The 26,902-nt window shown below is 41.4% G+C and overlaps 1 protein-coding gene and 1 long non-coding RNA gene across 3 annotated transcripts in view; one reads left to right on the plus strand and one right to left on the minus strand.

Annotated features, from left to right (window-relative positions):
* The first annotated feature begins 788 nt into the window (after nt 1-788).
* The window catches only part of LOC137166578 (uncharacterized), a 29,174-nt gene continuing 3,060 nt past the window's right edge, over nt 789-26,902 (plus strand). Inside the window, exon 1 of the long non-coding RNA XR_010923736.1 lies at nt 789-886. This is a non-coding gene — a long non-coding RNA (uncharacterized lncRNA). The remainder of the gene's footprint in view (nt 887-26,902) is intronic.
* Nucleotides 5,082-26,902, minus strand: part of CAP2 (cyclase associated actin cytoskeleton regulatory protein 2) — an 81,296-nt gene continuing 59,475 nt past the window's right edge. For both annotated transcript variants that reach the window (XM_067568352.1, XM_067568351.1), the window contains 6 exons: nt 14,307-14,496; nt 13,122-13,297; nt 11,600-11,723; nt 11,281-11,363; nt 8,256-8,396; nt 5,082-6,579 (listed from right to left, as the gene is read on the minus strand). In XM_067568352.1, coding sequence (XP_067424453.1) covers nt 6,496-6,579; nt 8,256-8,396; nt 11,281-11,363; nt 11,600-11,723; nt 13,122-13,297; nt 14,307-14,496 — 798 coding nt within the window. In that variant the 3' untranslated portion in view covers nt 5,082-6,495. The remainder of the gene's footprint in view (nt 6,580-8,255; nt 8,397-11,280; nt 11,364-11,599; nt 11,724-13,121; nt 13,298-14,306; nt 14,497-26,902) is intronic.

A 26,902-nucleotide genomic window follows, 5' to 3' on the forward strand; every position in this document is an offset into this window, starting at 1 on the left:
CTCCCTCTTGTCATGTAAGTGAGCAAACAGGCCTGTGAATGCACATAGGGAACAGATCTGTTGAACAAGAAGGTGCTATTTTTACATAGTCACTGTGCTGAGTAGTACTGCATTATTCCCCTGAACAGTTAATGGAAGATGGCAAAAACATGTAATTCACCTGCAGTGTGAGGTTCTGACAACCAGGTGCATGCTCAGTATTGTGAGTTATTAATATGAAGTAATTTTACTCCACTGGAACACTTTGGGGCTGCTCAGTTTGATCTTTGGATTCTAAGGCACCAATCCTGCAAACCCTTGGGTGCTTACTTTTACTATTGAGAATACTGATTGAAGTCACCCTGTAGGATACTCAGGTTAAGCACCCATGTGCTTGCAGTGTTGGGACCTAAGACCTTATCCATAAAGAACAGAATACTACCGTTCTCTAAAGGCGAGCTCTACTCTCTTGTGAAGGAAAACCAAAAGGGGGAAATGGCCTCTTGTAGCCCATCCTGCCATTTGACGAGACATAGGAGACGATGGCCAGCTTATTATTTTCTTCTCTACAGTTGAGGTCTGAGGGAAAGCTTTCAGTCTCTGTCTCCCTCAAGGCAGCAGTAGCTAAAGAGTGAAAGTCTCTCACATTCAGTTCTATCTAACTTAAGAACTTATATGACCCTCATTACCATAAGATCTGAGCACCTCATTCTTTAATGTATTTCTCCTCACACCACTGTGAGGCTGGGCAGTGTAATTATCCCTATTATATAGATGGGGAGCCGAGGCCTGGGGAGCTCTTGCTTTCCCTGCCTTACAAGGCTCTTTCCCTGGTGGTCTGTAGAAACTCACTGGGAATGGTGCTGGAGGCACATAAAATACTTCTTTGAATGTAGTTAAGGACAAGGTAAGAAAAACAGTTATATTAACTTTAATTTCCTTTCATGCCAGACTAATTTTTTAGTAGGTGGAAGAACTCCAATGTAGAAAGAGTGATAGTGTCCAGGTAGAAAGAGTGCTGAGTACATAGTGCTAGTTATGCCTCTGCTATTTATAATAATACCTAGGACTTCTATATGTTTTATATGTTTGAAATACTTCACAGACATCAGCTTATTAATAACTACTATATAGACCAAATAACAAAACTCCTATCTACTCCAATATTGTTCCTTTATTATGCGGGTTCAGAGGAGCCTGAATTGAGCTGAGAGATCATGCATAGCAGCTGTTTGGGAATAGGACTGGGCCAGGCCAGAAAACCTGCTGCCCTCTGGCTCCTCTGCACCGTCTCCCCTCAGCCTGCTAAGTAGTCAGAGGGCATAGAAGTCTGGAGTAATGGTTACAAAGTGGTTCTACCACCATGTGAATCTTCCAGTAATCCCTGCCCTCTGCAGGTGCAAGGAGCCTGGGGGGAATCCTGGCCTCACTGAAGTTGATGGCAACAGCATTTCACTTAGGTAGGCTGTTTAGCTCTTAGGCTGGAAATCTCTATTGACCAAATGATGTGGGCTGATGTTTGGGAGTAGAATTTGGGGTTCAGGTGTAGGTATTTCTGGGTTATGTATATAATACAATGGCACTAAATCCAATGCTGGATGCAAGTTCTACAGGGCAGGGACTGTGATTTGTACAAAGCTTAGTAACCTGACCACACAACAATTAATAATAACATGAATGTTTTAGTTAAACACACTGGAAAGATTTCTGTATTTCAAATGCAGACTGGAAATTATTTCCTCTGTCACCTTCAATAATCCTGCTCATTAGACTTCAGTGTTTTTTCAGCTAAGGAGGTATTTCCAGTTTTGTGTGGTTTTTTCAAATGGTTATTATAGAAGGATAGCTAAAAGTGAATGAGATGAATTATTCACTGATACCTAGAACTGGATGTTTTCCCCTCCCCTCCGACACTTAAAAAAAAATCCTTCATAACTCTCTGTTTTTACTCAAATGATCATTTTAAGAATCAAATTATCAAAGAAAATTTTCTTGTTTTGAACGATGTAAATTTTGCCTTGTTTTTGGAATACAGATTTTACTAATTCTTGGATTAGCTACAATTCCAAATTAGTACAGGTATTCTATATAAATAATATAGTTCCCACATTGTCTGATTACCAACAGAGCTTGGAGCACCACAATAGTTTTCTGCCACCTGGTGGATATATAGAGTCAATACCTCAGTACTTACAATCTTGTTTTCCTATATTTTTAATGACAAGTATGAATAATTAAACCAGGATTTTTACAGAGTTTCCTTTTTAAGATAATATGAAACAAAGGGCCAATCCATTATTTCTTGACAATGGTTGGAGAATTATTGTATTTACTACCTGAGTTTCTGCTTTCAGGGATATATCCTGTCATCAATCTATATAAAAAATTGGCCCAGATTCTATTATATAATGTTGGGATTATTTCTAGAACTGCCTATCTCTTAAAGTACTTATGATCTTATCCTGCTCCCTTTAAAATCCATGGCAAAACTCATGTTGACCTTGGTAAGAGCAGGTTCTCTAGGCCCCAATCCACACAAAGTGCAAGGCTGTGGAGACATAGGCCGAGTGACAACAAAGGCTGAACTTCACATGGGATCTGGGGTTTGCTCCAGAGATCAAACAATGGAACTTTTATTATTCTGTGGATTTCTACAAATTTGATCATTCTAACACCATCACACTGCTATCAATTATTTAAACACGTGACCTATCTATGGGCATAATTTTGGCATGGAGGCCAGTTATCCCTTTTTGTATGAAGAATTACACAATCAACCTAATCTGACTTTCATGAAGGCACACATGTAAATATTAGCAGGGAACAGGCCCTTTTGAACTTTAAAAACTTTATTCTCAATTTTGTCATTCTATTTTTTTTTTTGTTATTAATGGGGAGAAATGGGAATTATCAGGGGCCAATGTCAGCTTCTAGATTCAACGGCTGAAGAGCTTGTAGCTTTATGAAGTGTCAGCCTTTTATTTAAAGTAATACGTTACAAATGAGACATGTTTAGAAGAGTGAGACCTTATTACAACTTCTTTTCATCAGTATAATTATAGATAAATGGAACTGTTATCATTTTTACTCCTAGAAGCAATATCTAGACTGGAACCACGAGTTAAAATCCTTCTAGCATCAACTCCGCCCTTTATCCTTCCAAGGTATATAAACTGAGTACTGTAAGTTGTTTACGTATATGTCCTTCTTTATTATCATACCGTCACTGAAGGCCTGTCTGCTTTGCATGTATGTTAGAGATCCTATGACACTATCCAAGAGTGGGGGTTTTCTTCATTGTTCTTGGCCAAAAATTTCCCCTCCCCACACTGTTGTGTAGTATATTGGCTGGCTGCTGCCATCCACACTAGAGGTGTTTGCATTTCAGTGATACTGTAGGCAGGTAGCTAAAAGTAGCCATGCAATATGTGTTGCCAAATAATGAAAATAGTTACTACGTACTACAAAGTTGTCTAAAAATCAGTGTATGCTCCCAAGAGGATTCTAGCTGGTGTGATGCTGTACAATTTAAATTGGTGCAACAGTCAGTATGGAGAATAACCACCATTTTGGTGCAGAAAAGCACATTGGGGGTGTGACTTGGACAAAGATAGCTGGAATCAGCACAAGATAATACAAAACAATCTTCGCACTTTTGGGCTGCTCAGAGGAGTTCCTGCTTATTCCTCATCTGAAGTCATGATATATTGTTTGTGGCATTAAAATTGGGGACAGAATTAAGTGTAAATCAAACCAGAAGACAGATATTGAGTGGATGCAATTGATTAAAGTTGGCATAGTTCATCAGATCATCATTATGCAGAATACCTGAAGAATGTAGGAATCTGCATTTCATCAACATGATTTTATATATGATTTTCAATAGAGGATTATTCTTTAGAGGCAACTGTACATAGATTTGTATTAGGTGGAGTCAGAAGCTGGGATTAAAAAAAAAAATCCTCTACCTTTACATCCCCTAGATACGTTAAAGATGGGTTTCCACTGTAGGGCAGGGGGCAGCCCATCCTACATAAGTGTATTTCAAGGAAGCTAACCTGCACTTTTAAAAAAGTGTAGCAAGGACACATGTATCAGACATCAACAGCTAATAGGATAATTTCTTATAAATGCCTTTTTTGTAATATTTATAAAACATTTACAGGAACATAATCCATAGGGAGAAAGCTGCATCACCATGGTGTTTTCCCTGCAAATATTTAGAAGAGTCATACCGCTCCTCAGACAGCCAGTTATTTCAAAGGAGAGTCAATACCCCTGGTTCCTCCCAGGTATATTTTGAAATTACTTGCCTGCCTATTGTAAGTCAGAGCTGTATATCTGCTTTCTGTAATTGTTGAGTATCCAACACTTGTTTTACTTCAGCAATCCAAAGGTTTAGTAGGCATCATGTTGCTGAGTGATGACGTTTATAATATCAATATCAGATGCAGGATTAGAAGAAAAGTTAATCCCTCAGGTTTAGAATGTTTCCATGTGTGACTGTTTTAGTGCAGAAATTATTAGTGTTCTTAATGTTAATAAACTGTTCCATCATGGCACACACTTCCCTCCAGTTTCTCTAGGTATGCACGCTACATCCAGGTGAAATATATTGCACAATTAGTGGATGTTGCTATGCTGTGCATCTCTGACAATCAGCCCAAAAAGGACATGCCCATGGTCACACAATGAGTTAGTGGCATAGCTGAGACTAGAAACAAAGTTTCAGTGACTCCCACTTGAACGTGGTCACTTCTTGGACATGCCCTATGGTACATACAGGTGCACCAAAAGGAGAGAGTGATGTTATGCCCTGGAATTATTTAAAGAGGGGCCCTCCTGAAGTTCTGTGGTTGCCACTGATGCTTTAATTTTGGAACTGCAGGTCTGCCCATTATCACTACTACAGAATAGCCATGCGGATGGGATATGATGTACAAGACACACTTGGTCAACAGCAGGGAGTCAGAGCTGCCTCTCCTCATTCAAACTTTTTGCAATGGCATTTAAGAAAATGGATGCCCATAGAAGTAAAACTTCAATAAAGTACACTCTAAATATCTTGCTGTATTTAAAGCAAGTACAGGCTCCCTTTTTTTTTTTTTTTTATTTCAGAATAGGTTCACTGTTGAAAAATGGTATGTACTAAAGCCACAACATTATACATACAGATAAAACATCAGGTAGTAAAACTTATTGTATGAGCACTATTGGTTGCAGTACAGTCAAAAATACTTTAAAACGGAAGGAATTATGTACTTTGAAAGGTGCCGTAGGTACAGTGTATATCCTGTAACTAGCTTTGCAAGCATATAATCATGATTTCACTCTTACAAAGTATTACAAGTGACCAAAAATGTATGCTGAATTTTGAGTACTACGCACTGAAATAGTAAAATGTATAGCACACTCCACCCTAGTGTTAAAAAAGCATGTACAATAAGGATTATAAAGTAGAATCAAGGGTCTTAAACAAGAAATAGACCCTTTAATTTGGGCTCAGAATTTATATGGAACACATCTATGGCTTTTATATATGGACATATTTTAAGATTAGTATGCAAATCTTGCAAGTGGCAAAAAAACCAAACCTAACCTAGAACTATATCCCCAACTGATAGCATATGCAACAGAATACTTTAGAGAAACAAAATTAGCAAGGAAACCAATTACAGGGCATCTGACGTTAGCACGTGTCCCCAATCATAAAATAACCCTATGTCAGTCTTCAGAGTAGGCTGTGAGGTACTACGTGAAGAAAAAAACCCCAAGGCCCCAAATAAAGGAACTCAAGAGAAATCAGAGGAGTGAAAAACCTTCATCTGAGAGACTTTAGTTTAAGTAATGTTTTCTAGAAGATATTAGGATTAATAATTTACAACACCCAAAAGGGATACAACAGGTCTGTGTAAATTGAAAGCTGAGGGATACTCTACCTATCCATATTAGAAAAATGTTTGATTAAAATATCCTGGTTTTATATTCCACTGGGAAAATGTATTGCTGAAAATTGTACTCTTGTGTCTTAAAAAAAACCCATGATGATTAGGACAGATCTACAAGAATCACACACATCCTAGGGATACATGTTCACCGCATCATACATGAATTGCCTAAAAGGTAAAATAAACATTTTACTATTTTAAGATTATTTTTGACTAGCAAAAACATAAAAAGGAATGCACTGAATCATGATTGTAACAAAGTATATCATGCAATATTTTTGGCTTACTGTGTGCAGTGCAATAGCCAATAATCTGAATGGAGTATTTTTGTAAAAATCCCTTACATTTACATGACATCATGTAGAACCAAAACCATAAATGAAGATAAACTGTGTGGAAACCTTAAAAATATCAGAATGTCTAAAAAAATGTGCCAGATGTGTCACTGTTTGAAGGCCTACTACAGCAGTATGAGCTACTGCTACTTCTAGTTCTTTATGTTGCTGCTTTATTTAGGCTGACCTCAGTCTGGGATTGTGGTCAGCGGGTGCTGTATGGCATTAGGAAGTTAACCCACTATCTCTGCAGGTTCAGTGATCAACTTAGATCCATCCCATGCTGTCTTGAACTGTTCAGGAACAGGAAATTCTTTCTGGTAAAGGGCGAGAGCAACATCGATGGTTAGATAAACAGTGGATATCTTATTAAAACTGATGGAATACTATTAGTGCTGCATGATTGACAAGGCATTTATAACGCAGACATGCCTGGATTACAAAGAGGCCTTCTTCATTACCCACAGGAAACTGTTTCAATGCCCTGCAGGAAACAAACTCATCATGACCATAGTTTATATAGCTTTGTTAATGTGCTAGTTTGCAATAGCCCCCTTTTCACATTATTTGGGTCAACTACATAAATATACTTTGTTTCAAAAAAGACAATGCACTCCATAAGCAGGCAGTCAAACTAACTGGATGGGAATGTACAAAAGAAGGACTTAAACCCGGTAATTTAGTGACAAGACTAACAGGATTTTTAAGGAGAAAAGTGATGTCCTATAGAACAAAACCCATGTTCAGTCCCCAGAATTTGGTGGTAGGTTGTTTAATCTCAGATCTTGAGATAAACGTTCACCAGTCTTAGGTCAGTGAACAATAGTGCATGTAACAAAAACACTATCACATTACCACTTCAAAAGTGAAGCATTCCAAAGGACATAAGATGTACAGTCAGGGCTTCACAGGAGTCCTTAGTTCATTCATGTGCACCTGTGCAGGTGGGCAGGCACACTACTGGAACCTTGGCCCCAAGTTCTGTGTGACTTGTAGGGTAAAATCTGTGTGATGCTCCTAAGATGTAGAAGAGAGGGCTCCTTTCTACAGACTCTGTAAGGGCCTTGCAGTAGGCCTACATTTTCTTAAATGGTAAGTGATTTTGGTTGCCCAGCTTGAGACACATTGAAAGGAGCCTGATTTGAGACAGCACTGAACAGCCACCTTCTGAAAATGAGGCCCTTTTAAGGTGTTCAAAGTTTGGCACCTAGACTCACTCGTCACTGCTGAGCATTTAGGCTATAGTGTTTAGCTATTTTTTTTTTTCTTCCCCAAATTAACCAAAAACTCCCCAATGAAATTCCAGCACAAAAATAGTAAAAGAAGGTTAAGATAGCCTGGTTAAGCCCTCAGTAGAGTTGCATACACAACTTTAACCCTGCCCCTGTGTGTGTATGTATCACAACACAGTCTAATAATATGATAACTTGCTACTGCATGCAGTGAATGAGGCAGGGATCCACAGGAGGAACTGAGATACTGCAGTACCCCATATGTCTGAATGGCTTTCCTGAACTCTGCCTGGCATACGCAGAAAGTACTACAAGATACTGTAAATATACAAAAAGCTTGTATTAAAAATATACTGTATTATTTAAGAATTAGTATATGATTATACTGGCCTTCAAGCAGGCGTTTCCTGACCTTTGAATTAATGTTCTTATAATGTGTGGTGGGAGATTATAGTTAGAAATCTGTTTCACATAGGCTAGAGACTAAATTGACAAAGGAGATGCTTTCCATCACAATGGAAGGAGACAAAGGCTTTTTTAATCTACAGAATTACCTTGCACCCCAGGAAAAGGTGGTGTTTGATGGACTGTAGCTGAGGCTATTGGTGTATGAAAGAGTTTATTTCTGTGGTTTGAATCAGACCTTGCTGGGGGAAAAATTGTGGCACTTTAACTCTTACTTGCCTAGGAGTATGAAAGGCTAATTGCTACACAGATTAAAAGAGGGAGAAAAGTTGAGTCTTTAAAAATATTCCACTTACATAATCTCCATTTTGGGGGATGAGAATGTTCATTTCAGATGACTTGGCACTCACGATCTCGCAATCTAATGAATCTTCACTGAGGTATATGTGGCAGCCTTCTGTCTTGTTAATCGAAATGGTTGGCACTTTTCCCATCACCTGAAGAACAATAAATGCACCTAATACCGTATGCCACTGTGCAATGAAAGAAACATTTCATGGTCCTATCCACCTGCTGAGCCTGGCTTTGATCACTGATCTCTGATGTAGGACAGCTTCATTTACATGTGGGGATTTAAACAGATTGGCACTGTCCTATTAATAGATGGTGGGAAGATTGCTACTGTCTAACTGTACTAAACGCTATTCTCTAGCTCTGAAGTTCTAAAACTTCTCTCTCTCTCTCTCTCTCTCTCTTACTCACTGTTTCTCTCTCCATCCTCCCTTGGCCATGATGGGATCCACACACACACACTCCCACCAGTACTTGTGCATAACTTGCATGTATGTCAGTGGGACTTACGGGGATACAGACCCCCCCACACACACACACACACCCCATGACTGAAAATAGTCCCTCACTAGAGAGAGATTCCACAAGTTTCTGTGTAAAACATTCGGCAGCTTGAAGAGCCTCTGAGTTATTGCAGCACAATGATAAGAAAGGATTTTTTTCCTTCCCCTGCCAGCCATGTTAATACAGCTCTAAAAGTGTAATGAAATTGATTACAATTAATTATATAGACATTTCTTTGTCAGCTTGAAAGCAAGTGCAAGATTTAGTTGAAGGGAGAAGAGGAAACAAGCCAACTCTTCTTTGCACATGGGGGATTGTAAACAACTCCACAGGGCAAATTGACTGAGACCTGGTCTTCGCTGCCAGCAAAATTTGGCGGCAGTCGATAGGAGATACGCAAGCTACACAGAGTAGCTTGAGTATTTCCCGTTGACTTCCTAAATTCTAAATAGCACAGCATAGTGGGAATGCTGCGCCAACAGGAAATGCCTTCCCGTCAACATAGCATTAATCTTTTTTCGGGGGTAGATTTATTCAGTCGACTTCCTGATCGATTGAGTGGGTCTCCACTGCTGCTCGATCAATCCCAGAAAATCAATCCGGCAGTGCCGACAGTGCTGCCGTCCGTGTGCACATCTCCTCAGTCACCATTTGTCAGTAAGAATCCCCTTCTTTTCTCCCTCCCTCCCTCCAGAAAAGCGGTAATTACAGCCCCATGGTATACACTAGCCACATATCAAAAGGACAGAGGTTAGTGAGGATCATAAAAGAGCACCAATGTGTGATGTGTTATATACGCACCCAAATAAAAAGGAGTGCTTGCTCACATCATTCATGTTAATACATTTCAGACTCAGTTCCTGAATAAAATGTTTATATTGATAAACAGAGTATTAAGTGAGCATGGCCTGGATCCTATGCTCATCTGTGCAAGTTGACCACTGTGTCTACGTTGATTTTAATGGAGCTCCATTTAGGCAAAAGTATACTCCTATATGGAACCCACAGCATGACTGGGGCCTGTTTTATTCAACAAATATTAACCCAGGAGGAAAAAAAAAAATCAGTGATACCAGAGTGGGGTCAAGAGCCAAACAGCATTGCACTGTTATTACTGTTTACGGCGAGATCTGCTTGGTGAATTCCAATAGGCTGTCACATTAACATATCATACATGCAAAAATCATAAAACTGAGCCTACAAAGTGCTGACAGAGTTCAGGTGCTCGGCGCTCAGCACCTTGCAGTTTCAAGCCCTTAGAAAGAAGACAGCAGCCTGCTTCAAGCAGCCGTTGCTCAGACTGACTCACACTTTTCTTTAAGTGCAAGATCAGCCATGCTATAAGGCACTGAAATCTTATGAAACATTCATGGAGCCTGAATCATCAAAGGCATTTTGATTTTAGCAAAGATATTTCCCCTTTATTTGAATTTTAACAAGATGTGGCATTCCTATTCATTCATTATGTATGGACTTTTCAGCTTTGGTGAATAGTTTTAGTGCTAACAATCAAAATCCTCTATTTATTGAAGGGAAAAAAAATCACCGTTTCCTAAATAAATATGTCCTTTTCTGTCCAACTGCTTCTTTCCCACAAAAGGAAATGTAGTAATTATCAATAAATGTTTTTGTTAATGTTCAGAAGTAGAGGCGTAGCTAGTAGTAATGGTATTCGCTTGCTTTAACGTTTAAAAGATACAAGGTATCTTGCTGTTCCTCTCCCTGTGGTAGCTGTGACCCACATTTCTGAAGCATGACACAGTGTTCTTCATTATTAATGTCACTCAATGCGCTATATCAACCCATCCATGTTTAAGAAGAAGACCCCACTGATTTCAGTGAGGAATGTGAGCCTCAAGACTGATGGCAAGGCAGGATATGAGCTAATGCCTCTGTCAATAGTCTTTTTATTGATATTTTAAAGAAAAGCCATTGTTTGCCCTTCTCCCAGCAAAGCCAGAGAAGCCATTTTAATTCCATTTTGTTGCTCAAAGGCTACACTTTCAAAGGCGCAGCACCTAGCTCTCAGTTAGTCATTTCCAATATCCTCAGTGGGCAAATAGAGAAAATCAACTGAGTCTCACAACCACCTTCTTGACTTTAGCACCAATTAGGCAAATGAGTAGCACCACGCCAGGAAGCTTTGCCAAACTGTGGCACTGATGGAGCAGGATGCATGAGGTCCAAAGCTGGGGACTATTCACTGAGTGAACCTGACCACCTCTCCCTAGAAGTAACAGTTCCCAGACTATCGGAAAATACCTCTGCTGATCTCAACTACTGCCCCAGCACATGAAGGAAAGGTGTTCTCTAAGGGAGCTTTGATCAGTGGCACTTGAAAACTCAAAGGCAAAAACAATAGTAACTCAGCCTTTTTTCTAGGCAAGTTAGCAGAATTTAGTGCATCTAAAAGGTAACTTGTTGAAGCACAGCATTTTTTTTGTACACTCCAGGGAAGCTCACATCATCTCAAATCACTTCAAAGTTGTTGGTTCTTTTCTTTTTGTTTTCTGAATGGATGTTTACCTGAATCTGAATATCCTTGGAATTGATCACTTCCACAATACCTACGACGTTGTCAAACACAAGGCCAAACTTTTTGCAGTTGTCTACAAAAAACAAACAAACAACAAACCCCAAACAAATGAAGGCAAATAAAAAGCTGTCATTTAAAGAAAATTATATTACCACACTAATAACAAAAATGCTTCAATCCTACAATGACTTACATGTGTGAGTTATCCCATTACAGCCAATGGGACTATTCATGTGCATAAAGTTACCTCTATGTGCAAGTCTTTCCAAGACTACAGCCTCAAAGTTCATATGGAGACTGTCCACTCACCAATTGTAATGGAATTTATTTTTCCTTTCATTTGTAGTGTAGATTTGTTGCATTTAAAAATGTAAGCCACTTGCTTGAGTTCAGTATCAGTAATAACAAGGTCATTCTTATCCTCTTGGTATTCCTGTTTTAAAAAAACACATATACTGGTTTCACTATCTTTAATAAGGCAGCAGCAATAAGGTAGATTTTAAGTGTAACTTATCCCAGTCATTGCATCTTCAAATGGAGAAGGAGAGAGAGAAGGGGGGAAAAAAAAAGATTCTCACTCAGTCTGTGATAAGTCTGTCTGACTGGGCTCCTGAGGGCGCATATTCAGCGATGTATGGGCACGATTTAGAGCTAGAGGGTCTGTGTTGTGAAGATCTTAATACAGACCAAGACAAACATTTTGTTTATTTTGGTACGAGATCCTTCTACACTCCACTATTTAAAATTATCCCAGTGAAGCTGTTGCTTGGTTACCACCCAATTTTAGAACAAGTAAGTGCCTTCAGGAATAGAGCAAGTTATTGGTGCCATACTGTTATATAATTCATTAGGGTTAGGTGTGAGCAAGGCAGTCTCCAACAAGGAGTAGCGCATGAAGACCTCTCCTTTTATTTGTAACAGACCGAGGTCCTATTTTGTGCACAAGACTTCCAATTGACTTCAGTGGGAGACTTGAGGTATGTAAGCTGTACACTGCCTCTCCCAGTTCGGTAAAACAGAATTCATAGCAAAAAGCTAGTCTACTTAGCAATTATAATGGGGGATTCCCATGTTTTGCCTTTGCTGCACTTTCCTGTCTCCTGGACTATTCTAACGCTAGCATAGCACAACCCATGTAAACAATGGCCCTTCCTCATGTACACTGCGACCCAGGCAAACAAGGGCCTATGTAAGCTACCAACTGCCTAAATCATGTTTTGTCTTTTCCCCTCTTATAAACAACATAACTTTCCATGCAATAAATCTCTGCATGCACATGCAAAAAACAACACCCCCTGCCAAATCTTTAATCAAGCTATTCCTTCTATGGGCTGGGAAAGAAGATGGAGAACAATCGTTCTATTTTTAAATACTGTGATATTGTGATGATGATGAGGAACGTATGAGTACCTAGACAGAGGTGCTTCCATTGGCTAATAAATGAGAACTTCCATTGTGTCACAACAACTCTCTCTCTCATACAGAAGAGGATGGGGCTTTACTCAATAAGAATTCTCTGTGAGTTTCCTGCAGAGGGACTTTTTGACTGAGTTAAGAACTAAAGTATTGGTTCTGAACCTTATAACAGTATTTTCCAGTTCAGGTAAATTATTATACTATCCTCACCAACAAATGAACAAGCTATATATCCTACAAGAATATTAAGTGCTAACCTGGCTAGATGGGACAGCACAGAGCCACTGTGCTACCAGAGGAGCGCTGGAGAGACTGTGCCTCAAGCAGGTACAACCCCTCTGGGGATATTCCAGGCACAAGACTGTGTGTGTGTGTGTGTGTGTGTGTGTGTGTGTGAGATGTGAATTGAACTTACCACTCTCCATTTCTTTCCCTCAAGTTCTAACAAAGGACAATGGCTCTGCTGAGGAGTGGTCTTGGGAGAAGTAGGGCTTGGAGTATGGCTTTTTGTAGGAGAACGAACTGGCGGACCCTGGGCACGTAGATTGGGATTCTTATGGGTCTTCTGGTCATCTGAGACATGTCGGAGCCCTAAAAAAAAACAAACAAAAAAAATAAACATAGAGGTGCTAATATGCATAAGAGTCTCTCTCTCAGCATTAGAACCCTAAGGAGGTTAATATTAAAGCAAGGAAGAGAATACCACAGCTAGTTTGGTTACAATTGTAGTATAATGTCCTGTGCTTTTATGCTTCTTTAGGTATTTAGCCAAAAGGGAACTGTCTGGCCTCCTACTTTTAAATAAAAATTCTTTAATTGTGAATGGGCTGGCATTATGTCTTCACAGATAAACTCAGCAATGTCTATTGGCATCTCTTTGTACTCAGATCTGACTCACTAGATCTGTAGTGATCTGTGCGCTCTTCCAACTCCATTAATTTTATAGCTTCATCTGTGAAAATTAGATTCTCTATCTAATCTAATGCACCCACCCTCATAGTCCCTCGGGCCAAAAATTGAACTTTACTATACTGTGTACATTTCAACTCAAAGCTGTGTATACTAATTAAGACAGTCCAGTCTTACTGAGAAAAGCTAAATAACTTTATCTAGGTGTACTTACAACAACATTACACAGTGGTATGGAAATCAGTACCTGTTTATCTAAACCAGTGTTTCAGTACCAATCAATGTAGTGTGTGTGAAAAGGCAGAGTGGGCAAATTCTGGTCTCCGTGACATCTGGGCACTGCCACTGAAGTCAACAGGGACTGAAAGTGTCAAGCTTGGCTTCCGATAATAAGGCACCCAAATTCATACTGAAGGATCTAAATAAGTAGCCTGAATTTCAAAGGTGCTTGAGCGGCTTTAGGACCTACTTATTTCAGTGGGAGCTGCCAGTGCTCAGTACATCTGAAAATCAGGCTACTTATTTGGGTGCCTCAGTATGAATTTAGATGTCTAAATTTAGGCTTTCAAGCTTAAAAATATTGGCTTTGGGATGTACTGGTGTGACTGAAGGCAGAATTTGGCTAGGTACGTTTAGTGGTTGCTATTATCAGCTGGCTGAAGAGCGACAGATTGAACTATTTTCCTCTAACCTTTGGTAATTGCCTCTCCTTGGTTAAGCTGGGCAAACAAGGCTGAGCGAGATGTGGTTGCTTCATCTTTTCCACTCTCTGTATCAAAGGGAGGAGGAGGTCCTGGTGGCAGAGGTGGGGGTGGAGGTGGCGGGAAGCACTGCCCACTTGTTAGAGTGGACAACACAGATGCTGTTGATGCAATCGGACCCTATGTGAGAGAGATGGAAAATATTTTTAATATAGTTTTTCAGGAACACTCTATTATGGAATCTCTTATTTCTTTTCGTCCTTGAATGCCACTGGGAGTTGGACTTCAGTCAGCAGTGGGCTTGGGAAAAACTGAATGAATGAATTTACACTATGAATCTTTCTTAATATATAAGAAAGGTTTCTTCTGTCCCAAAATACCCAGATAAAATAAAACCCAGAATGATGCACATCTATTAGAGGCCAGACATTTCACTTTAATTTCCAGTGACGATAACACAATGAATAATAAAGTGGAACTTGGCCAGTCATTTATACACATGCAAAGTAGGTATAAAATGCTACCATTCAGATTTTGCATATACTCTATACACGTGTAAAGGCTGTGGTGACTCAGGCTGGACTGTTTTTATTTTTTAAAATTTCTCTACGTTTCTAGCACAATAGCTCCAGGTGCATTCAGAATGCAAATTACAGACACATACTGTAATGATGGACATGGACATTGTGTGAATAAACTAATCTTTCTAGCATTTGGTTTGTGTAGTCAGGAGTACATGATAATGGTCTGTCTGAATTACATGTCTATGCCAGTGCACTATGAAAAGAAACAGAACGGCTTTGATTATTAGTAAAAATCAGATTCAGATCTTGGCTTTTAGTCAGGCAAATTAGAAAGGAAAGACTGGAAGGATCTAAGGAATTGGGATTCATTTTTTCTGTCTCACCACTCAATGAATGTCACTCTGATGCCAAGAATCCCTCATCTGGACAGCACTTCTGCAGAGCAGGACAAAGACTGTATTTTAAAGGATCCATTATGGAAGATCAGTAGTTTGGAGTCTACACCTGAAACCTCACTGTTTCAGGAGTAACTGCCACCTAGAAGCAGCAGTATAGGCTGGTTACATGGAAGTATCACGAGGCCCTCTGCAGCAATTAAATCCTGCACAGGGGGTTGCTAGGAGAATGGATGCATGAGTGCCTGGCCTCCCCAGACCCTATGGAGAAGGTCTCTGTGCAAGTCCTGCACAATCCAATGGGGAAGGTCACACTGAGATGAGTCTGCTGGAAAGGCCACACATCCACATGTGAGCAGAGTCCCTGAATTATTCCAGCCCATAGACTAGAGCAGCAGTCAAGAGGGTGAAGGCTAGGCTGGGCTGCACAAACCCTGAGATGGGAAGGTGGATTTTAACTCCACAGCCACTCCACCCCCATAGAGCACAGATCCTTGAGCTGAATGTGGGATGGGAAAATTTCTCCTGTAGAGAAAACAGACCTTTTTGTCTGGTTTTGGGTTAATTTTCTCCTGTGCTGCCCAAATGTCTCACACCCTGTTATGAACTTGGTCCAAAGCCTATTGCAGTCATTTGAGTTCATTTGAGTTCATTCTTTCATTTGAGTTCAGTAGGCTTTGGAGCAGGCCCTATAACAACAAGGAAGCATTTTGGCAATTGTGGCAGAAGTAGAAAACACTGCAGTACTTGACAATAATATGCTAATAATATATTCAACCAATATATAATGTACTTTCCCACCATTTCAGTCTGGGATAAGATTTTTGTATACATGTTATGATGTGTAGTCAGTAAAGGATCAGAACACTTCTCAACACTGTAAAAACCAGCAGTGCTTTGTGTACAGGTTACAAAAATCACTATTCGTCCACTACTCTCCTAGAATTCATAGCGGCGCTCATTGAGCTATCAAAGATTGAATGGTAAAAGAGCTGCATTTTCTCTTTTCTTACTTTTATGCACATTTAGGTGGCTTGGGAAGGGGAGAAGAGGAAAAAAAAATCAATTTTGTAACAGAAATCAAGGAAGTTCAAGAGTTAAGTTGAACTTCTGGTGCAAACTTTTTTCCTATGTGCCAAATTCTCTTCTCAGTTACAGCCAAGCAACATGGACAGGATATCATTGGACCGCAGAGAAATCAACCTGCACAACAGCCTGGAGTACAATCATGGGTTTTGGATGAAGGCTATAAAAGTTGCTGACACTGAATAGGGAAGTGTCTAGAAGAGTGGTTTTCAACCTTTTATTTATTTTTTTCATTTGCGGGCCCCTAAAAATTTTCAAGGAAGATGTGGACCCCTTTGGAAATCTTAGATATAGTCTACGGACCCCCCTGGGCTCTGCTGATCACAGATTGAAAACTACTGTTCTATGGTAATGACAACCTTTCACAGACCCTTTAGACCTCCAGAGGTCCGCAGCCGACAAGTTGAAAATCACTGGTCTAGAAAGAAGAAAAGTTACAGCCAAGGTAACCCTATAGAAATCAACAGAATAACATGGGTGTACATAAAAGCAGAATTTGTCCCCGTATTTATGCATAGGAAACGATTCTCAAAACCTAGGTCCACTTTTTACCTATTTCAGTCATAATTTATGCCATTGAGATGTCTAAGAACAAATCTGACGTAATAAGATTGCCAGGATATAACTCAGGGCTGTTTGCTCCATTGTACATACACATCTCAAGGCATGAGGGACCCAGCTGAAGTTACCAAACACACCCAGTAAACACACCTGGGATAGAATGACGAGAAAAGACAGACATATTTAAATAATGAGGCATACAGAATCTTCCTGCAAATACCAGTGCTGCTGTCAACTCTCTCTCTCAATCTGTGTGGGGTGAGGCACCTGCCCCACACTGGCCAGGAAAGGGTTAAGAGGGCTCTTGGGGAGGCTGCATAAAAGGTAGCCAATAGAAAGGGCCTGTGTGGCAGCCAATCAGGGCCCAGGAGGCCGGTATAAAAGGAAGCTGCAGAGCAGTGCAGAAGAATGACTCCCAGGAGCTCAAAGATGGAGGACTGTCTGCACCCTGGACAAAGCAGGGGCTGGCTGCTGAGGCTCAGCAGAACTGAATGCCCTGAAACAAGGGCGGAGAAGATACTGGGGCTGCGGGGAAGTGGCTCAGAGAAATCCACTGAGGAGTTGAGGGAGATGCAATGAAAGGCTGCCACACACAGGGTCCCTGGGCCAGTACCCGGAATTGCAGGTGGGCCCAGGTCCCTCCCTTCCTCGCCTGATTGCCATTAGAGGGGTGGCAGGACTGTAGTGGCCACAGTGGGAAGTGGCTAGAACAGACTGCAGAATTCCCTGGAAGGGGGGGAACATAGATTGTGACTCAGCCAGAGGGATGAGTCACAAGAAGGAGGGTCCAGTGGTGACAGGATGGAGGGCGAGACACCGCAGAGAGGGGCGTCTGCATGGCTGAGAGCTGATTCCCCAGATAGTCAGCAGCAGGCACGAAAGGGGTGAGTTGGACCGTGTTACACTGTGCAATACTGATTTGACCAATTGAGATCAAGTAAATAGTCATGCTACATGCAATTCATTTCATGGAGGAGGACCCATGTGTAGCATAGAGGTTCCTTGGCAATGGTTCTCTTGTTCTTTTCAAACAAATTTCACCTTAGACCTGACAAACTCACTATCCCAAACACATGTTTTAAAGGATATTTATCCATGAAGAGTCACGTGTAAAGTATCTACAGAAAGCTCATAACTTGTCAAAACTCATAATCTTTGCAAGATGTATATATGGGTAACATTTAAGGAATAATGTATTTATACTGAAAGTATGCTTTATGGATTTGGAGTAAAAATTAGTCAGTAGGGTAGTGGGTCTCGGTGATGACCCATTCAAGCAACAGGGAATTGTCACTCCTCGCTAGTCAGCTGGCGAGGTAATGCAAGGGTCTATTGTCTACCCTTGCCACATCACATAAGTCAATGGAAACCATCAAAAACAACTGCCAACAATCAAAACCAATTGAAGTGGAAAGGAACACTTTAGCAGGCAGGAGCTTGCCCTAGCTGTGAATAAAGACCATGGACTGTTTCAGTATAAAAGAGTGTAGGGAAAGGCACTCTGGATCCATTTACTGAGGAAACCCCTTAAGGAACAGGGAGCTTTTATGAAGGTCTGGATCCTGGTTCTTGTGAAACCAGCCAGCTCTGCAAAGGGCTGAACTTTTGGGGGAACCCTACTTTATTATATAGGACAGGTAACTATTGGTAAGCATAGATCCAGGTACGTGTTTTACGATTTTCTGTTGTAGCCAGTTGTTTCATCGCTTGTGCTCACTTATAGTTAAATCTTTCTTATAATAAAACCGAACTAGGTTTATTTAAGTGTTCACAAGTACTATGTGGTTTACAGGAGTGGTGCTTTAAGGTAAAACTGGTAAACTTTGGGTGCAGAGAATCTGGACTTGCTGTGAGTAGCCAGTGTGTAAGGCTGGATATCACAGGGGAAAGATTCAAACGGACTCCGGGATTGAGGTGAACCTATTGTCAACATGCAAGGCGAAGACAGGGCTGGCATAGCCCAGAGGAAAGTGCTTAAGTGGCTGACAGGCTGGTGGTGTCAGAGAGTTGACACCCAGTTACCACAAGGAAGACTTCCCTCTTCCTGGAAGCAGGGGTAACAGAGATGACTCACAGTCCTGGGTACCTTGAGAACCATCACACCATGCAATGCCCTTTGTGCTGTGGAAGCCCTGAGATACCTCGGGACAAGGGGACAGGGAGCATGCAAGCAGACTGGATGCGCAGGAAGGCCTCTGCATCCCTAGTCTGCCAGGGAGATGGGTTTTATGCTGCTTCTGAAAACACTGGTCTGGAGGGCAGCTTTGGAGTGGGCTGGGTTAGGGGTCCACTGGATCCATAAGTTGTGCTAGTACATAGGAATGGCTGCATAGGGAACACCATGGGGCAGCAGTCACCGTAGGAGCTGGTGTAGTAGCTATGCAAGGGGTATATTTCTATTGAGTGACCTATCCCTGAATTGGGGTGAATTCCATTCCTCTCCAGTTTCCACTAGTTTCCTTCACAAAGCCCGTTTATTTGTGCTTTGTGTAATGTGGTGTGTGTATGTGCGAGCCACTGGGAATAGGAAAAACGGCACATTATATGCCCAGAAAAGTTCATCTTTTCTACGACAGCAGGTGCTTAACAGCATTGCGATTTGCAAACAACTCTTTACATTAACTTTGAGCAGATGTCCACAACAATGTATCTTTACACAAAGAGTATATAAGAGCCATTTGACTAGCAAGGACTGTCATCTGCAAGCCCCCTTCCTTCTACTTTCATTTCAGCTGTTTTCGTTGGTAACAGCTGCTCTCCTCAGTGCCCTGGTTTACATACATCCACTCAAATTATGCTCAGGGACGTTTGTTCCCACTCGTATCTTTGGGAGAGGTCATTTTCCATCTGTAATGAAGATCCTCTTGTTGAAACAGTGTCATCACTTGCAAATGTCCCCCTTGTAAGGAATATCAGGGAAGTGACTGACTTCAGTGCTAGCCAATTAAAATGACAATTTTATACAGACATATACAGAAAGACAACTTTAAACCCACATATTTTTCATCATACAGTACTAGCCATCTAAATGTGGTTTAAAAGGTTGCTTCTGTGAAGAGTTACATAACTGGACAAGGAATCCTTTGCAGCTGCATGAGTTTGATCCTATGGACATTGGACAGGCTAGAACCTAGCTCTATGTGGAAATAGCCGTGTAGGGGACAGGAAATGCCACAGGATTATCTTCATGGTGTTTTTCTCTGAAGCCTTCCATTGTGGTCAGGGTTTGAGCCTATGTAGGTCAGAACTATCTGCACAGAGGCCCCTGACTCTGGTTCCCCAGCAGATCCTCAAATTCTAGTGACACAGCTCCAATGGAGTCTTGCTCAGATAGCTCCAGCAGCTTGTGCATGCTACAGGAGTCTCTGTAAAGGGGAATGTTGCTGTGGAAGGAGTGCAGGAATGTAATACAGACTGTCACAACTTCAGAGCAACCAACCTACCTATTGGTTCCTCCCAACCTACCTATTGACACCCCCACACCATGCTGCAGGGTGATACCAAACGTGCAGATCTGTGGGGAAGGGCTGTTTGGATCCAAAGCTCTTTATTCTGAGTAGCTTCTATATGGGTAGATCTTGGAGCGTAAGTTAAACCATGTAACGTCTCTGAGACAACGTGGCTATTCCAAGCACAATGGCATCAGGCACTGTGGGCCAAATTCATTCCTGCTGCAACTCCTTTGACTCAGTGAAATTACACCAGAGATGAATTTGGCCCAGTGCCTCTGGGAGTCTGGGTCTTGATTACAAGAACTTTCTCTATGGGGGGGAGGGGAGCACCTATAGGCTTAATCTAGAACACAAAGCAACAGCCCATCACTTGAGTCATGCAGAATGCTGTAGGCACATATCAACAGTGCTCCATGCACTGCTTTGGCACTACCTGTTTGTGGCTATATGCAAGTCCATGTGTTGGTCCATGACTGCTTTAGACCTAAACCACGTCTCACCTCAGCTACCTGAGATGCTCTCGTTTTATGTTCCAACACGGGCCTTACAACCCGCCTGGTCACTCTTGCTGCTTGTTCCCAAAGTTTCTATAGGGCTCGAGGCAGAAAGGATCTCATTTCTGTCACTCATAGAGGTCAAATTTCGTGAGCCACAGAAAGGTATCTGTCCTTAAGGTAGCATCCAGATGCCCCAATGAGAAGTGAGGTCTTACTGTGCTAGGCACTGTACGAACACACACAAAGACAAGGACACTTGTCTCTTTGTTCAAGCTTTTGGTTATCTGCTGCAGGGTTTTGTGTGTAATAAGGCAGATGAGAGGCTGAGGGTTCCTGTATATGTGAAACTTGCTATGGAGCATTTAAATGGGAACACATCTCATTTTGTAGTCTGATTGCTTTTATTGAGGAACGACATTGGGCATAATTATAAATTTCTAAATATATATAATTACATTATTTATAACTGAAATACATTTTATTTGTCTAACTTATCCCTTTATATCTCATGATACAGGTATTTAATTGAGGTGAGACAGCTGGTTTGGGGGGAGGCATAACTTTCTCCCCAACCCCCCAAATTAATTGAAAACTTTCCTTGTCCAGGCAACAGATGAATAGGACTCCCAATGGGGAGATTCACTTTCTCCTCCTAAAAGGATACTCCACCCCCTTGTATAATCCTAGTTACATGCCTGAAATGATTACTGCAGTGTGTTGTTCTCTTCCTACACATGCACGCACAAAGATGAGGCTCGTAGAGCTCAAAATATCATGTAACAGCCTTTGGGAACAGGTGGACTATGACACAGAGACATAGATCTTTTGTTAAGGTGTTTCTTCTGTAAAAGTGGCTTAGTGTTATGGCCCTATTAACTACAACATGTTAGGCCACCTGTCTGCAAGCATTCATGCTGCCCAATGATATGGAAGTTATAAGATGAAACAGCTGATGTGCAGGGGCTGCAGTCTTTGTGAATAAAAAAAATTTTTATTTTTTTTTTTAACCCCCTGGTTCTTGACAGGATTATTTATCTGTCTGGCACTCTAGCTCTGAAGCTGCCTTTATGCACTCGTGCCATTTATCACCTGTTCAGGATTTAACATAGGGCCTATATCACCACTGAGCAATGGCACCATTCAATCACGCAATCAGAGATGCTTTACAAAGCCTGGGTCCTCTAAATCACCCTGAAGCTGAACGATGATGTACTATCATTAAGTAATTTGTCTAATAGGCCTATTCAAGCTCCTTACATTTTATAAATTTTCTGTAACCTATTAAATGGATTAGTAAATGTCTTTCTCTCCTTTTCCCTCTATGGAAACTGTCTGTGTTTACACTACAGCTCAAGCTACACTTGATGGCTGGTCTCCAGAGGCTTCCCGTTAACCGTGGCTGAATAGCATTTGGCCACTGGTGTGGATAGGGCCAAATTAGTATTCAAAACCAGATGGAGACAGTGTTGTCAACCCCTGTTAGAAGGAGGGAGCAAGGACACTTTCTTAGTAAGCGTGTTGGATATAATTAACCCTATCTACACCAGTGGGAAAACTGATTTCAGCACCGGGTGGTGTTCTGCCATGTTTACACTAAGTGTCCTGCCTAGCAGTTTCTATAATGTAGTGTCTAAATGGTGAGACTCGCCTTACCAGGGAAGGGTGATGGCTGAAACTTTCTTCATGAACCTCTGCCAGGCAAGCTCTCGCTTGGCATTGCAACAGCCTCAAAGCACAGTTTGTTCTGAGCAATAGAAGTGGCTAAGATTAAAGTGATGCAAGCTGGTCAGCAAAATGAGTGAAAGGGAAATATAAAACAGGGCAGAAGGGTGTCCCAGAAAAGGGTTTTGTTTTTTTTTTGTGTGGAGGATGGGGAACATGGGAAGCCATGTTCTCTTAATAAGACCTAGAGAATTAAAACACTATCCAGACTCTGTCCTTACTTATATTTGTGCAATCCTGAGGTCAGTGGAGTTGCACAGCTATAATTCAGATGGAATTTAGTCTTATCGTGTTAATCTCTTGTTTTATGAAAGATGAGTGTCACTGGCAATGGTGGGTGCATTTTTTTTAAGTTCTTGCTGGAAACATGGAATTGCATCAGGTGTGTTTATACCTTCCCTACGTCTTTTGTTTAGAGGTCAGAAAAGTATAAACTTCACTCCACATGAGAACAGAAGACTTATTATTCCCCTTGGATGTAGTGATGTGGTTTCTTGATAAGTGGGTCAACTAAACACAGTACGGCAGATATACTATCAAGATGGCAAGAAGCTGCTGCCAGCTTCTTCATCTGAGCATGCAGACGAAAGGGACGATACAAAGATTTATGGGAAAATGTTAAGGTGTTAAAGGAAATGGTGGAGTTTCCATGAGAGAATGTCTAGAGGAGGCTTACACAGCTGGTAATAAAGTGCCAAATGATTGTATTGGGACTAATACCAGAGCAGACTTGCATGCTGAATTTATGGGCTGCAGTACTTATCACTGCTTGATCTATTTGTGGTTCTCACTGAAGATGCTTATGGGAGTTTTAACCAAAATTTGTTTTTTTTGAAAAAAGAAACACTTAAAATATTGTGTTCCATTATGAATATTTTAGAAAAATATGTTAGATAAGACTTGCAGACAGGGAGAAAGTTTTCACTGGCATCACTGGGAGCAGGATCAGGATGCTAAATAGATCTCAATTTTAAAACTGCTGGTAAATTTCAGATAATCCCCTAGCTATCTGTGTTTGATTTATAAATGGGGGAAATGTTTAGTGTTTCCTTGACTCTGTAATAAATGGAATATTTTCATTAAATTCACCACTATTTTGTGAATATTTAGTCAAATAATAAACTGGCCAATTTTGTCCCAGATGATTGCCTACAAAAATAAATTTTCCCAGCTCTACGAGTAACTGAAAAGAATGTTTCGGATAATAATCCTCAAGCAGTATGTGTTTGGTAGCACTGCTTTGAGATACAGTCAACTACAGCAAACTCTCTCCTTATTGCCAATATTTTTCATGCCATAAAGTAAACCTGCATGAACAGGAGCAGAAGTGTTTCCGTGTTCCCTCCAAACACGCTCAACCCTTCCAGCAAACTAAAAATTTTATGAGACATTCCTGCTAGCTTATACTACAGCTGTTTCTCAAAAAAGAAAAAGGGGAGAAAACAAAGGGGGCGGAGAAGAATAACGGTTCAGTAGGATCACTTTAAAAAAGTCTCGTGGATTTCATCAGTGACAACTGAAAGAAGGAACAATTTATTACTACAGCTGTAGATTTTATGTAGAGTTAAAAAAATGGTAACAAGCAAACATGGTTGCAACTGCCACAAACCAGAACAGTTGTTGCGTGGGGGGAAACGCTATGCTGATAATTTTAAACAGTTCATTATAATAATAGCTCTGCACTTCTACAGTATATTCTGACATCTGAGAATGTCCAAGCCATTTTAAAGCATTAATGAATTGAATTTTACAGAGATCTACTAGATAAGTTAACATTATCCCTATTATACAGATGGGTAAACTGAAGCTTAAAATTTAGTGACTCGCCTAATGTCGCATATGAAATGTGTAGCAGAGTCAGGATTAGAACCCAGGTATCATGACTCCCACCCTTTCCGGTGATTTCTGAAACCTCACACATTCAAATCAAGCCAATGAACTTCAAAAACCTTATTTTAGGGAAATGATTGCAGATTGAATTCTTGCCAATATGATCCAAAATAATAGTCTCTTTGAGTTGCACAAACACAATCCTATTAACTTTCATGAAAGTTATGCTTACATATCATGATGAAAATACAATTCTATATTTATTCCATGGGTGTCAGGGCTGGACAGTGGGTGGCCTGTGCGCACTGGTCAGTTACCGCGTAGCAGTGAGGAGATGAGTTGGGGTTGAGCTAGGTAAGGATACCAGAGATTTGGGGTCAGGCACCAGGTTACAGACACCAAGCAAATTGCAGAGATGGGGACAAACCAGGGTCAGAAGCTGGAGTCTAGGCTCCACAGCAAGGCAAGGTCTGGAGCAGAAACAAGCAAGTCTGTGTCATTGCTTAGACAACTCCCTGTGATGGCTTTTCCTGATTGACTCTTGCTGGTGTATAAATCAGTGAGCTGCGAGGGGCTGGGCAGTGCTTCCTGTAATGCCTAACTTCACAGTGTCCTGCAACAGAAACCTGGCCTAAGCTTCCAATGACTATGCTGAATCGTTAGCAGCCCAGAACTCTCATGGTTCCAGATTCTAGTAACACAGGTTCTTACATCATCCCTTCTTTCAGGGTGGCACTGGTTCAGGTTTGTCTAGATGACTCCTTTGGAATTCCCCCACCTGGTCAGGGGCATGGACATGGAAGGCAGGCTCCCAAGTGCATTCTTCCCAGCCCATCAGATAGTACAGGCAGACAAGTGCCTGTTGAGAATCAAGGATGGCACGCACTTTGTATTCCTCATGACCCTGGATTTTGACTAGTGGAGGCGGTGCTGTGGTTCAGTCCGGGAAAGGACTCTCAGCAGAGTAACATGAAAAAAATGAGTGTATTTTGAAAGACTGGGGAAGCTGTAATTTAAAGGTAACCAGGCTGATCTGCTGGCATAGGAATTGGTGGTTCCATTTCCAGGAGGGTCATTTGGTCTGGAGATGCTTCACAGTGAGTCAGAGCCTCTGTAGGCCTCCTTCTCCTCTTCTAGGTGGTTCCTGAGCTCTTCCTGAATGAGATGGATTTGCTGGACCCAGTTGGTGGTGGCTCAGTTTAGAAAGGCTGCAGGTAGTGCTGGGTGAAAATGGGTGGAACCAGTAATTAGTGAATAAGTGGTTCCAACCTGTACAAGCATGGTTGGCATTGTTGTAAAAAAACTACATATGGTGAGAGTGTGGACCTTGATGATGATTTACAAAACACCTCAAGTATTGTTCCAGTACTTGGTTCATCCTTTCAGTTTGCCCATCTGTTTGGGGTTGGTATGCAGTGGAGGTGGATATGCAAACATCAGTAACCTGAACTCTTTTCATGCCGGACATGAAAGATAAACTGTGGGCGTCTGTCTGAAACTATGTGATCTGGGAGATTATAGAGATGAACTATATATATGCACTCACTGATGTATGTTATCCCATCCCACATGGACCAGGGCATCTTAGCCCCTAATGGCATAGACTGTTTTCCTTGGGCAAACGGGTCTTTTGAGGCAGAGCAGATGAGGGAGAACAGGTCTTGCTGAACTGTGGTGTTGACAAAATTACTAGGCTTGAGGAGGTAGGGGGGCTCATAAATAGATTCCTTCATTTCCCAGTAGTATTTGTTATGGACTGTGAGGTAGGCAGTCAGGTCTAGTGGATGAAGCAGGCATACAGTTTGGAGAAAGAAGCCAAGGATCAAGCTAGAGTCAGGACCAGGAATCAAAGTTGATGGTCAAAGCCAAGGTCAGATGCCAAGTGCCAGAGCCAAAGGTCAAACTGGAGTCAGGGTCAGAAGTCAGAGGCCGAGGTCAGAGCCAGGACTGATCACTGAGGCTTGGAGGCAAGGCATAAGGGCAGGAGGAGAGGCATGGATCAAGCACGGAGCAAGAGTGAAGGAGGGGATAAGGCAGGAGCCAGGAGCAGAGAGGAAACCAGGAACAGGATTGGATACAGGAGATAGGCACAAGCAGGTCCAATGCAGTCACAACAAGAAACCACCTTGTTGCTTGGACAAGCTTCCTGTTTCTCCTCCTGTCTTAAATAGTGTAGTTGGACCAATCAGTGGAGCTAGGGAACCTCCAATCAGAGCTCTTGGGAGTGGTGTCTTGGCTAGGACTATAGCCTTAGTTGCTTCTCAGCCCACTGGTTTCAGTAGCCATTGGGTAGAGACCAGGAAGTGGCAGCTACCTGGAGACTCTCAGGTCTGTGCTCAAGACCTGGAACATCACAGTTATTCCCCCTTTTGTGATAGAGCATCAGCTTTCCCATTTTTGGTTCCAAGGTGGCAGGTAACTGTAAATTCAAATCAAGAGAAGAACAAGGCCCACCTTAACTTCTTCTGGTTCAAAGCTTGGGCTTTGCAGAAGTACTCATATGCTCAGTTAAAACCTAT

This window comes from Emydura macquarii, unplaced genomic scaffold, assembly GCF_026122565.2.
Source record: "Emydura macquarii macquarii isolate MOO-44397 ecotype Brisbane River unplaced genomic scaffold, CSIRO-AGI_Emac_v2 contig_2890, whole genome shotgun sequence".
Classification (NCBI taxonomy): domain Eukaryota; kingdom Metazoa; phylum Chordata; order Testudines; family Chelidae; genus Emydura; species Emydura macquarii.